This window comes from Oncorhynchus nerka, linkage group LG10, assembly GCF_034236695.1.
Source record: "Oncorhynchus nerka isolate Pitt River linkage group LG10, Oner_Uvic_2.0, whole genome shotgun sequence".
In the NCBI taxonomy this organism is placed as follows: domain Eukaryota; kingdom Metazoa; phylum Chordata; class Actinopteri; order Salmoniformes; family Salmonidae; genus Oncorhynchus; species Oncorhynchus nerka.
Window position 1 is genome coordinate 62,187,070 of NC_088405.1, and position 12,487 is coordinate 62,199,556.

Here is a 12,487-nt window from a genome sequence, read left to right on the forward strand (position 1 = left end):
TTGTGAGCCATGACCAGCCTTTCAAAGCTTTTCATGGCTACAAATGTGAGTACAAGGGGGCGATAGTCATTTAGACAGGTTATCATGGCGTTCTCGGGCACAGGGGCTATGGTGGCCTGCTTGAAACATGTAGGTATTACAGACTGGGTCAGAGAGATGTTGAAAATGTCAGTGAAGACACTTGACAGCTGGTCACCCCATGCTCTGAGTACGCTTCCTGGTAATCAGTTTTACACTGCAGCCTTTTGAATGTTACCTGTCTAAAGGTCTTACATCGGCTATGGAGAGTGTGATCACACAGTCATCCGGAACAGCTGGTGAACTCATGCATAGTTCACCAGCTGAACTATGAAGGTATTCAATCAATCAAATGTATTTGTAAAGCCCTTTTTACATCAGCAGATGTCAAAGTGTTATACAGAAGCCCAGCCTAAAACACCAAACAATGCAGATGTAGAAGCACGGTGGCTAGGAAAAAGTCCACAGGAAGGCAGGAACCTAGGAAAAAACCTAGAGAGGAACCAGGCTCTGAGGGGTGGCCAGTCCTATTCTGGCTGTGCCAGATGGAGATTATAAGAGTACATGGCCATTTAAGGCCAAATTGTTCTTCAAGATGTTCAATTGTTCTTAGCTGACCAGCAGGGTCAAATAACAATCAGTGGTTGTAGAGGGTGCAACAGGTCAGTACCTCAGGAGTAAATGTCAGTTGGCTTTCCCTGGCCAAGCATTCAGAGGTCGAGACAGCAGGTGCGGGAGAGAGAAAGAGTCAAAAACAGCAGGTCCGGAACAAGATAACACATCCGGTGAAGAGGTGAGGATTCCATAGCCACAGGCAGAACAGTTAAACTGGAGCAGCAGCATGACCAGGTGGACTGGAGACAGCCAGGAGTCATCAGTCCAGGTAGTCCTGAGGCATGATCCTAGGGCCCAGGTCCTCCGGGAAGGAGGGAGAGCGGGAGAGCGAGAGAATTAGAGGGAGCATACTTAAATTTACACAGGACACCAGATAAGACAGGACAATTACACCAGTTAACAGATTTTTAGCTCATCTGGTAGGCTCCCGTCACTGGACAGATCGCAGCTGGTTTTCCCTTTGAAATCCGTAATAGTTTGCAAGCCCTGCCACATCCGACGAGCGTCAGAGCCGGTGTAGTAGGATTTGATCTTTGTCCTGTATTGACCAGGTCTAACCTTTAGCTCAGTGTGGATGTTACCTGTAATCCATGGCTTCTGGTTGGGATATGTACATATGGTCACTGTAGGGACAATGTCATCGATGCACTTATTAATGAAGCCGATGACTGATGTGGTAAACTCCTCAATGCCATCGGATGAATTCTGGAACATATTCCAGTCTGTGCTAGCAAAACGGTCCAGTAGCTTAGCATCTGATTCTTGAGCACGTCACTGGTACTTCCTGATAGAGTTTTTGCTTGGAAGCAGGAATCAGGAGGATAGCGTTATGGTCAGATTTGCCAAATGGAGGGCGAGGGCGAGATTTTTATGCGTCTCTGTGTGTGGAGTAAAAGTGATCTAGAGGTTTTTTTGCCTCTAGTTCACAGGTGTCATGCTGGTAGAAATGAGGTTAAACATTTAAGTTTTCCTGCATTAAAGTCACCGGCCAAAAGTCACCTGTTGGTTATCATTTTCTTGTTTATTAATGGCCCTATCACAGCTATTTGAGTGCAGTCTTAGTGCCAGCATCGGTTTGTGGTGGTAAATGGACAGCTACAAAAAAATATAAACTCTCTTGGTAAAGAGTGTGGTTTCAACTTATGAGGTATTCTAACTCAGGCGAGAAAACCTCAAGACTTCTTAATATTAGAGATTGCGCACCAGTGGTTGTTAACAAAGAGACACACACCACCTCTGAGCTTCTCCGATGCAGCCATTCTGTCCTGTTGATATATAGGAAAACCATCTAAATGTACATTTACCATGTCCTTGTTCAGCCACGACTCTGAGAACCATAGGATATTACAGTTCATCACATCGATAGGATAGTCTCAAACCAAGCTCATGCAGTTTATTCTCCAGTGGTTGCACAGGTGACATGCCAATAGATCGAAGCGTAGAGGCAATTTATCCACTCTTCAACATGGTCTTTTCAGGTATCCCGCACACCAGCCTCTATAGGCCCGTCTCATCCATCCTTCATCGAGTGTCGGGATTTGGGCCTGGTCTACAATAATCAATATGTCTCCGACTCATTGAATTAGAACTCTTTGTCCAAATGGAGGTCAGTGATAGCTGTTCTGATGTCCAGAACTCTTTTCAGTCATAGGAAACGATGGCAGAAACATTATGTAGAAACAGGAAAAAGTCTCTGCACACTTCCAGTCAGATGCAAATGTTTTTAATTATAGCTGAGCTTTCGGTCAGTCGACCTTCATCAGAGCATATCTCCACAAACAATAGCGGGACAGATAAGGCCACACAGTGAGCCAGAGGTAATTGCAGACACCTGTGGTAATCTAAAGTACCCAAAAGGGCCACAAGGTGTCATAATATCAGATACAGGATCAAATAGAACTTGTTATAGATGTATTTCTACTAGAACAAAAACACATGTACACAGGGAATGTGGTTAGTATAATTAATCCATACTCTCAAAGATAGCAATAAAGGTGAAAAACGACATAAAAAAGAAAGAAAAGGAAAACATATACAGCACTATATACATATGCAGAACCAGGTGAAATCTAGAAAATAACCAGATAAAGGTAAAGGTAACCTGTCAGGGAAGTATCGGGCCCCAAGGGCTGTCATGAATACAGGACATCCTAATAGCAGGGAGTGTGTTAAGCTAAGATGATGTAAAGATTATGTACAAAAAAGTTAAGATCAGCCCAATACAAAAACACAGAAACCAGGCCCTGATCATGTGCAAGTTAGTACATTTACATACACAAGCCCACCCCTTACCAAGATGAACAGTCGTTGGTCTATTATAATCAAATGTTGTGGGCCAATAGTTCCATCCCAACTGAAATTCCCTTTAAAGGTAGTTTAGTAATTGGTAGCTTGGAAGACTATATTTTCAGAGTAGCTTCCCCAGTGCTAACCACTGCTCCTATAGGGTTATCCCACTTGGGGCACAGGTTGTTACTTGTTCCACTACCTACCCTCTTCATTCAGGAGAGTGTGGCTGTGGCCACAAACACCATCCTACTTATGATACCAGTGCAGTGAACAAAGACTGTGCACTGCCTCTTTCAGGTTTTGAACTTTGGTCTCCCAGTCCACAGGCAGACTTGCGAACCAATGTGACTAGAATGACGTTTTAAGTAACATTACATTTTTCAGGACATAGACGTGTCTTATATGGGCAGAAAGCCTACATTCTTGTTAATCTAACTGAAGTGTCCAATTTACAGTAGCTATTTCAGTGATAAAATACCATGCTATTGTTTGTGCATAACAACAAAAACTTTTATCATGGCTGGTTTGATACATTCACCTCTGAAAGTAAATAATGTACATTCAGTGATCTTGCTCTGATTTGTCACCCTAAGGGTCCCAGAGATAAAATGTAGCATAGTTTTGTTTGATAAAATCAATTTTTATATTCAAATATAGGAACTGGGTTCTACAGTTTGAACCCCTGCTGTGTAGATTTGGGTGTCATTTTAGTCGAAAATTGAAAAAAGGGTCTGATCCTTATTAACCCACTTAGGGGATATGGTAAGGATGACCCAAGGGTCTTTACAATACCAATGTGGCTCCCAGGCGTTGTGACTGTGAGATCATCTGCGCAACTCGAGTAGCCTACTATAAAAAGATGTCCAGGAAGCGGCCAAATTATCATTTGAACTCAAAATGACTGCAGCTCCGACCACACAGGACAGACTGGAACGCGCCCATTCTCAGATTTGCGCAGTCGCAATGATGAAAGCATTCGAGAAACACCGCCATTATTGCGTAGCAAGTCTGACTATTGCATTGTGTTAGCGACCTAAACAAAAATTACCTGCAATAATGAGGGCAATTGTGAAATTTTGTGGGAGTAAGCCCATATAGTGCGCGCCGTTTGCATAAGGTGCGGTTGACCAACTCAAGATGTCCGCAGAGATGCTCAGGTAACAAACATATCGACCGTTCAGCAAGCTACTGTAGCTAGTAGGGCAAGCCGTAGATGGCTAACCGTAACTAGCTAGCTTATTTGCTGCCTGCTAGCTTCCTAAAGTACTCAGTCCTCGCATTCAAGCTACTAGTCCGACTTGAACTTTTGACATTTACATCATTAGTACATACATCAAGATAGACCTAGTTATGTTTGCCCAACGTTATTGTATGATATTTATATAGCTAGGGAACAAACTTTACTGCTAGCTAATTAGCTATACATTAGTTGAATGACGTACATTAACGTTAGCTAACGAACTAGATAGCTAATTGTTTTGTCAATGATCTGAGCGCGGTTTCCCAAAAGCATCTTAAGGCTAAGTTCAACGTTAGGAAAATATATGGTGAATTTAGTCTTAAGATACCTTTGCGAAAACAGGCCCTGTTTATTTTTTTTTTATGGTAGCTCTCGGAAAAAACCTTAGGGTTTAAAAGCAATTTCAAATATAAGTTACAGTTCATATAAGGAAATCAGTATGGTGAGTTAAATTTATTAGGCCCTGAATTTCACAGGGCAGGGATGGAAGTCATGGGCTGGCGTGGTTGAGTCTGGGTGGATGTACTGCTAAATTCTCTAAAATTAAGTTGGAGGTGGCATATGGTAGAGAACTTAACATTAAAATCTCTAGCAACAGTTCTGTTGGACATTCCTGCAGTCAGCATGCCAATTGTACGCTCCCTCAAAGCATGGGGCGTATGTGGCGTTGTGACAAAACTGCACATTTTAGTGCCCTTTTAGTCCCCAGCACAAGGTGCACCAGTGTATTGACTATGTTTAATCAGCTATTTGATATGCCACACCTGTTAGATGGACGGATTATCTTGGCAGAGGAGAAATGCAACCTAGCAGGAATGTAAACTAATTTGTGCACAATTTGAAAGAAATAAGCTGTGTATGGAACATTTCTGGGATCTTTTATTTCAGCAGATAAAACATGGGACCAACACTTTACATGTTTTATTTTTTGTTCAGTATACAATTCTGACACTGTTTTAACGTTTAGAAAAGCCAATCATCTCTTGCAAAACGATTTTTGAAAACACATAATAGCCCTTTCATATCAGCCAGAAAGTAACTTTCAAATAAAAATATATACTTACCGTTGCAGATTTGTACAGATCATATGCTGTGTGCCTCCAGTTGTAAAACTACACTTCCTCCCCAGTAACTTACACACAGGTGTTCGAGCAGATAGCTAATTGGCACAGGTGATCGCCTCTGTGTACCTTCTGTAATCAAGGGCTGTATAACATGGACATTAGTCTGGTTAATCAGGCTGTAATACACAATTAATTGGTATATTGCCTGAAGCTAATGCTTGCAACATCGTGTAACTGTTCCTTACCAGCCAGAATGATTAATAAAATGAAATTCAAACTTAACCTGTTGTGCATGCTCAGACATGTCACCCACTGAGCATGTTTGGGATGCTCTGGATCGAATAGTACGACAGCGTGTTCAATATCCAGCAACTTTGCACAGCCATTGAAGAGGAGTGGGACAACATTCCACAATCAACAGCCTGATCAACTCTATGCGAAGGAGATGTCGCTCTAATGAGGCAAATGGTGGTCATACCAGATACTGACTGGTTTTCTGATCCACTCCCCTACCTTTGATTTTAAGGTATCTATTCCCAGTCATTTGAAATCTGTAGATTAGGGCCTAATGAATTCATTTAAATTGACTAGTTTCCTTATAGGAACTGTAAACAGTAACAGTAAAATCACTGAAATTGTTGCATGTTGTGTTATTTTTGCTCAGTGTAATTAAAATGATATAAATATCAAAGCAAAAATTCAACCAATGCTAAGGCACCAGCCTCTGCCACATTGATACATTGTCGGTTAAATAGCCTAAATGAGCGCATGGAACTCCGAGATGGCCAATGCAGCTGTTGGCCTATAACTTCCATTGTCAACTAATTCAAATGGATAAAGCCAACAAATAAAACAGAAAATATACGGATGAAAATTCCAGTTCTTTCATTCACCTCTACTCAGCATGTTGGCCTTCCTTTCACTAATAAAGTGCAACATTTGTATCGACTGGATCTTGCATGAAGTGGTCTCTGAACTTGCAACATTGTCTCAACTAGCCTATTCCAGGCCCTCAGCTTCCTACACCAGTGAGCTTGGGACAGACAGCTGTTTTGTGCAAGGGAAAGGTATTTTCTGACGTTTCAACTGGATATATCCAGTCATCGGCTGATATTTTGCTCTTTCACACCAGGCTTGGTGATTATGGAGGGGGAGAGATTATTGGAAAGATTCTTTCAGATAGGCCTACTGTGAGGAACTATAATTTGCAATGGAGCTTAAATAAAAGATCCCCCCCCCCAAAAAAAAATCCAAATGCACAAAAAGCTTATTTCTCTAAAAATGTTGTTCACATATTTGTTTACATCCCTGTTAGTGAGCATTTCTCCTTTGCCAAAATAATACATACACCTTACAAGTGTGGTATATCAAGAAGCTGATTAAACGGCATGATCATTACACAGGTGCACCTTGTGCTGGGGACAATAAAAGGCCACTCGAATGTGGACTTCTGTCACACAACCCCACGGATGTCTCGTGTTTTGAGGGAGCATGCAATTGGAATGCTGACTGTAGGAATGTCCATCAGAGCTGTTGCCAGAGAATTGAATGTTAATTTCTATACCATAAGCCTCCGTTGTTTTAGAGAATTTTACAGTACTTCCAACCGGCCTCAAAACTAAAGACTGTGTAACCATGCCAGCTCAGGACCTCCACATCCGACTTCTTCACCTGCAGGATTGTCTGAGACCAGCCACCCGGACATTTGAAACTGAGGAGTATTTCTGTCTTTTAATAAAGCCCTTTTGTGGGGAATAACTCATTCTGATTGGCTGGTCCTGGCTACCCAGTGGGTGGGCCCATGTCCTCCCAAGCCCACCCATGGCTGCGTCCTGCCCAGTCATGTGAAATCCATATATCAGTGCCTAATTTATTTATTTAAATTGACTGATTTCCTTATGAACTGTAACTCAGTAAAATCGTTAATTATTTGCTAAGTATAAATGTGATTTCTGTCATTCTGATCACCGTGGGTGGACACCCTAATGGGTTACACACCCAATGCGTAAATGTATGGTAAATTTCTCAAATGGCCGGTAAATTTAAATCTTCCTGGTCACGTTGTCCGCTGCCACGTTTTCCTACCGGAAATCCTGGTAAATGGAGATAAACAGTTGAAGTTGGAAGTTTACATACACTCAGGTTGGAGTAATTAAAACTAGTTTTTAAACCACTCCACAAATTTCTTGTTAACAAACTATAGTTTTGGCAAGTCCGTTAGGACATCTACTTTGCATGACACAAGTAAATTTTCCAACAATTGTTTACAGGCAGATTATTTCACTTATAATTCACTGTATCACAATTCCAGTGGGTCAAATGTTTACATGCACTAAGTTGACTGTGCCTTTAAACAGCTTGGAACATTCCAGAAAATAATGTCATGGCTTTAGAAGCTTCTGATAGGCTAATTGACATAATTTGTTAATTGGAGGTGTACCTGTGGATGTATTTTAAGGCCTTCCTTCAAACTCAGTGCCTCTTCGCTTGACGTCATGGGAAAATCAAAAGAAATCAGCCAAGACCTCAGAAAAAAATATTGTAGACCTCCACAAGTCTGGTTAATCCTTGGGAGCAATTTCCAAACGCCTGAAGGTACCACATTAATCTGGACAAACAATAGTACGCAAGTATAAACACCATGGGACCACGTAGCCGTCATACTGCTCAAGAAAGAAATGCGTTCCTTCTGAATTTGTGGCGATTTGTGTACAGCACTGCTGCCCTTTTGACGTGGACTTCAGTTTGAAGAACAGGTGAAGTTTTCCAAAGTGCAACTTAAAATGCCTGGACCAGCATCAAGTGCAACTAATGTCGGTGCAGGGAGCCGATCCCCCAGAAAGACAGCAGCCCCCCGCGCAGCAGGATCCACAGTCCGACAGAGGAAAGCAACGAGCAGTGGCACACGCAGTGCAGGCAGGACCACAGCGTCAGCGGGCGGCACAGGGGGCATGTGGCGCTTCTACACTCAGGACTCAAAGTAGGTCCAGTGCTGGTGATGAGTTTTCTGTTCATCGCGTCGGTCTTCATGCTGCACATCTGGGGGAAGTACACCCGCTCCTAAACCCCTCCCCATGACCCTTCACCCTCAATCCCTGACCCTGCGGCGCAGCTTCTTAACACATCAGACCTGGACCAACCAACCTGAATCCCCAACAACACTACTCGCCTGTCCCGGCGGGTGGTACAGCCCCAATCTGTCTGGTGTTCTCTTAGAGCAGGGCAACAGTCTAGTGTCCAACTCAAACTGAAATGCAGATCACCAGTGTGTTGACATTGAGCACAGATCATCTAGGACTGAATCCTTACATGAGACTCATCTCCTACTGGCTGCTGTAGGTCCTGTTAATGACAATGGGTGATTCCTCTCCAGTAAGGATCAGGCACCTAGTCCCCTCATCAGGACGTCAGTAAGCATCTATATATTTCAGCCTGAATTGGAACCTGTAGATGTTTTGTTAACATCATTTGGACATTTTTATTGTGATATTGTACAGTAAATGGACTCAAAACAGAATGCATCTTCTTTTTTTTTCTCTCCTAGAGATGAACGTACTTTGTTGCGAAAAGGGTAAATCAATCCCAGAACAGCAATGGACCTTGTACCTAATTCCTCCAGCATCTTCACAAAAGTATCTATATCCACAGTAAAACGAGTCCTAAATCGACAACCTGAAAGGCCACTCAGCAAGGAAGAAGCCACTGCTCCAAAACCGCCATAAAAAAAGACAGACTACGGTTTGCAACTGCACATGGGGACAAAGATTGTACTTTTTAGAGAAATTTCCTCTGGTCTGATGAAGCAAAAATAGAACTGTTTGGCCATCATGGCCATCGTTATGTTTGGAGGCAAAAGGGGGAGGCTTGCAAGCCAAGAACACCATCCCAACCGTGAAACACAGGGGTGGAAGCATCATGTTGTGGGGGTGCTTTGCTGCAGGAGGTACTGGCGCACATCACAAAATAGATGGCATCATTAGGGAGGGAAATTATGTGGATATATTGAAGCAGCATCTTAGACATCAGTCAGGAAGTTAAAGCTTGGTCCAAATGGGTCTTCCAAATGGACAATGACCCCAAGCATACTTCTAAAGTTGTCAAAATGGCTTAAATACAACCAAATCAAGGTATTGGATTGGCCATCACAAATCCCTGACCTCAATCCTATAGAAAATGTGTGGTCAGAACTGAAAAGGCGTGTGCGAGCAAGTAGGCCTACAAACCTGACTCTGTTACAGCAGCTCTGTCAGGAGGAATGGGCCAAAATTCACCCAACTTATTGTGGGGAAGCTTGTGGAAGGCTACATGAAAAGTTTGACCTCAAGTTAAACAATTTAAAGGCAATGCTACCAAATGCTAATTGAGTGTATGTAAACTTCTGACCCACTGGGAATGTGATGAAAGAAATAAAAGCTGAAATAAATCATTCTCTCTACTATTATTCTGACATTTCACATTCTTAAAATGAAGTGGTGATCCTAACTGACCTAAGACGGGGAATACTTTTACTAGGATTAAATGTCAGGAATTGTGAAACTGAGTTTAAATGCATTTGGCTAAGGTGTATGTAAACTTCCGACTTCAACTGAATGGCTTTATGGAAATGCTAACCCTATAAAGGTGCTACACACAGGATGTATTTTAATATTTGCATTTTAATTTCAGAATTTACATAATATATCTGGCGATAATAGTGGAATGATAGTGTTTCACCCACAATATTTGTGATATTCGCCTATTGATTTCTCCCGCAGGAGCGGCATCTGTTGTCAAACTGGGAAAGCTGTTTTGACTTTGGCTGTGTTTTCTAGTGAAAATCTAAATTTTCTGGTTTCTAAAATTCTTTGCTGTTCAATTTCAGTTAGAGAACAAGCACTGGGTAATATAGGGAATCCTTATCTAAATTGTTGTGAAATACACTACATGACCAAACTTATGTGGACACCTGCTCGTCAAACATCTCACTCTAAAATCATGGGCATTAATATGGAGTTGATCCCCTTTTGCTTTAAACTGCTTAGGGCTGCAATCCTGTTAACGGGATCGATATGACAACAGCCAGTAAAAGTGCAGGGCGCCAAATTCAAAACAGAAATCTCGTCATTAAAATTCCTCAAACATACATGTATTTTATACCGTTTTAAAGGTAATCTTGTTGTTAATCCCACCACAGTGACCAATTTCAAAAAGGCTTTACAGCAAAAGCACCACATGATTGTTAGGTCACCACCAACTCACAGAAAAATTCAGCCATTTTTCCAGCCAAAGAGAGGAGTCACAAAACACAAATGGAGATCAAATTAATCACTAACCTTTGATCTTCAAAAGATGACACTCATAGCACTTCATGTTACACAATACATGTATGTTTTATTTCATAAAGTTCATATTTATAAAAAAAAAAAATCTCGGTATACATTGGCGCGTTACGTTCACTTGTTCCAAAAACATCCAGTGATATTGCAGAGAGCCACATCATTTTACAGAAATACTCATTATAAATGTTGATAAATACAATTGTTAGACATGGAAATATAGATATACCTTTCCTTAATGCAACCACTGTGTCAGATTTCCAAAAAACTATACAGAAAAAGCAAACCATGCAATAATCTGGGATGGCACTCAGAGAAAAGAAGAAAAAAATTATCCGCCATGTTGGAGTTAACAGAAATCACATTGTCAAAAGTAAGGGAATATTTATAATCTTCATCAGAATACACTCCCAGGAATCCTAGTTCCATAATAAATGCATGATTTGTTCGATAATGTCCATTATTTATGTCCAAGTAGCTACTTTTGTTAGCGCGTTTAGTACACAAATCCAAACTCTTCTTCTCGGGTTTTTGCCTGCCATATGAGTTCTGTTATACTCAGACATCATTCAAACAGTTTTAGAAACTTCAGAGTGTTTTCTACTCCATACTAATAATAATATGCATATATTAGCAACTGGGACTGAGGAGCAGGCCATTTACTCTGGGTACCTCTGGGCACCTTTCATCCAAGCTACTCAATACTGCCCCTGCAGCCATAAGAAGATAGCCTTCCCAGAAGACTTGAGGCTGTTTTCTACTAGATGTTAGAAAATTGCTGTGGGGACTTGCTTCCATTCAGCCACGGGCGTTAGTGAGGTCGGGCAATGATGTTGGGCAATTAGGTGTGGCTTGTAGTCAGTGTTCCAATTCATCCCAAAGGTTTTCGAAGGGGTTGAGGTCAGGGCTCTGTGCAGGCCAATCAAGTTCTTCCACCGATTTTTGTCAAACCATTTCTGTATGGACCTATCTTTGTGCACGGGGGCATTGTCATGCTGAAACAGGAAAGGGCCTTCCCCAAACTGTAGCCCGTGCAAGCACAGATGCTTCTAGAATGTCATTGTATGATGTAGCATTTCCCTTCACTGGAACTACGGGGCCTAGCCCGAACCATGAAAAACAGCCCCAGTCCATTATTCCTCCTCCACTTTACATTTGGCGCTATGCATTGGTGCAGGTAGCGTTCTCCTTGCGTCCGCAAAACCCAGATTTTGTCAGTCGGACTGCACGATAAAGAAGCCAGATGGTGAAGCTTGTTTTTGTCACACCAGGGAACACGTTTCTACTGCTCCAGAGTCCAATGGCGGCGAGATTTACACCACTCCAGCCGACGCTTGGCATTGCACAAGGTGATCTTAGGCTTGTGTGCAGCTGCTCGGCCATGTTCTTCTGCTGACGTTGCTTCCAGAGGTAGTTTTGAACTCCGTAGTGAGGGTTGCAACTGAGGACAGACAATTTTTACGTGCTGCGCGTTTCAGCACTCGGTGGTCCCATTCTGTAAGCTTGTGTGGCCTACCACTTCGCAGCTGAACCGTTGTTGCTCCTTGACATTTACACTTCACAATAACATCACCGCCTTGTATGGCATCTGACCGTAAGGCGCTACAGAAGGTAGTGTGAACGGCCCAGTACATCACTGGGGTCAAGCTTCCTGCCATCCAGGACAAATATAATAGGCGGTGTCAGAAGAAAGCCCATAAAATTGTCAGACTCCAGTCACCCAAGTTAGACTGTTTTCTCTGCTACCGCACGGCATGCAGGACCGGAGCGCCAAGTCTAGGACAAATGCTCCTCAACAGCGTCTACCCCCAATCCATTAGACTGCTGAACAATTCATACAAATCACAACAGGGCAATTTACATGGACCCCCCCCCTCCCTTTTGTACACTGCTGCTACTTGCTGTTTGTTTGTTTTACCTATGCATAGTCACTTCGCCCCAACCAA

The 12,487-nt window shown here is 42.3% G+C and overlaps 2 protein-coding genes across 3 annotated transcripts in view; both read left to right on the plus strand.

Annotated features, from left to right (window-relative positions):
• Window positions 1–3,858: 3,858 nt before the first annotated feature.
• Window positions 3,859–12,487, plus strand: part of LOC115135767 (transcriptional regulator ATRX) — a 45,103-nt gene continuing 36,474 nt past the window's right edge. For both annotated transcript variants that reach the window (XM_029670832.2, XM_029670833.2), the window contains exon 1: window positions 3,859–4,079. In XM_029670832.2, the coding sequence (XP_029526692.1) occupies window positions 4,060–4,079 (20 nt within the window). In that variant the 5' untranslated portion in view covers window positions 3,859–4,059. The remainder of the gene's footprint in view (window positions 4,080–12,487) is intronic.
• On the plus strand, window positions 7,973–9,649 carry LOC115135768 (SEC61 translocon subunit beta). Its single transcript, XM_029670835.2, is given in 2 exon segments — window positions 7,973–8,193; window positions 8,196–9,649. Coding segments are annotated over 2 exon segments (279 nt in total). The 5' UTR covers window positions 7,973–8,009; the 3' UTR covers window positions 8,291–9,649.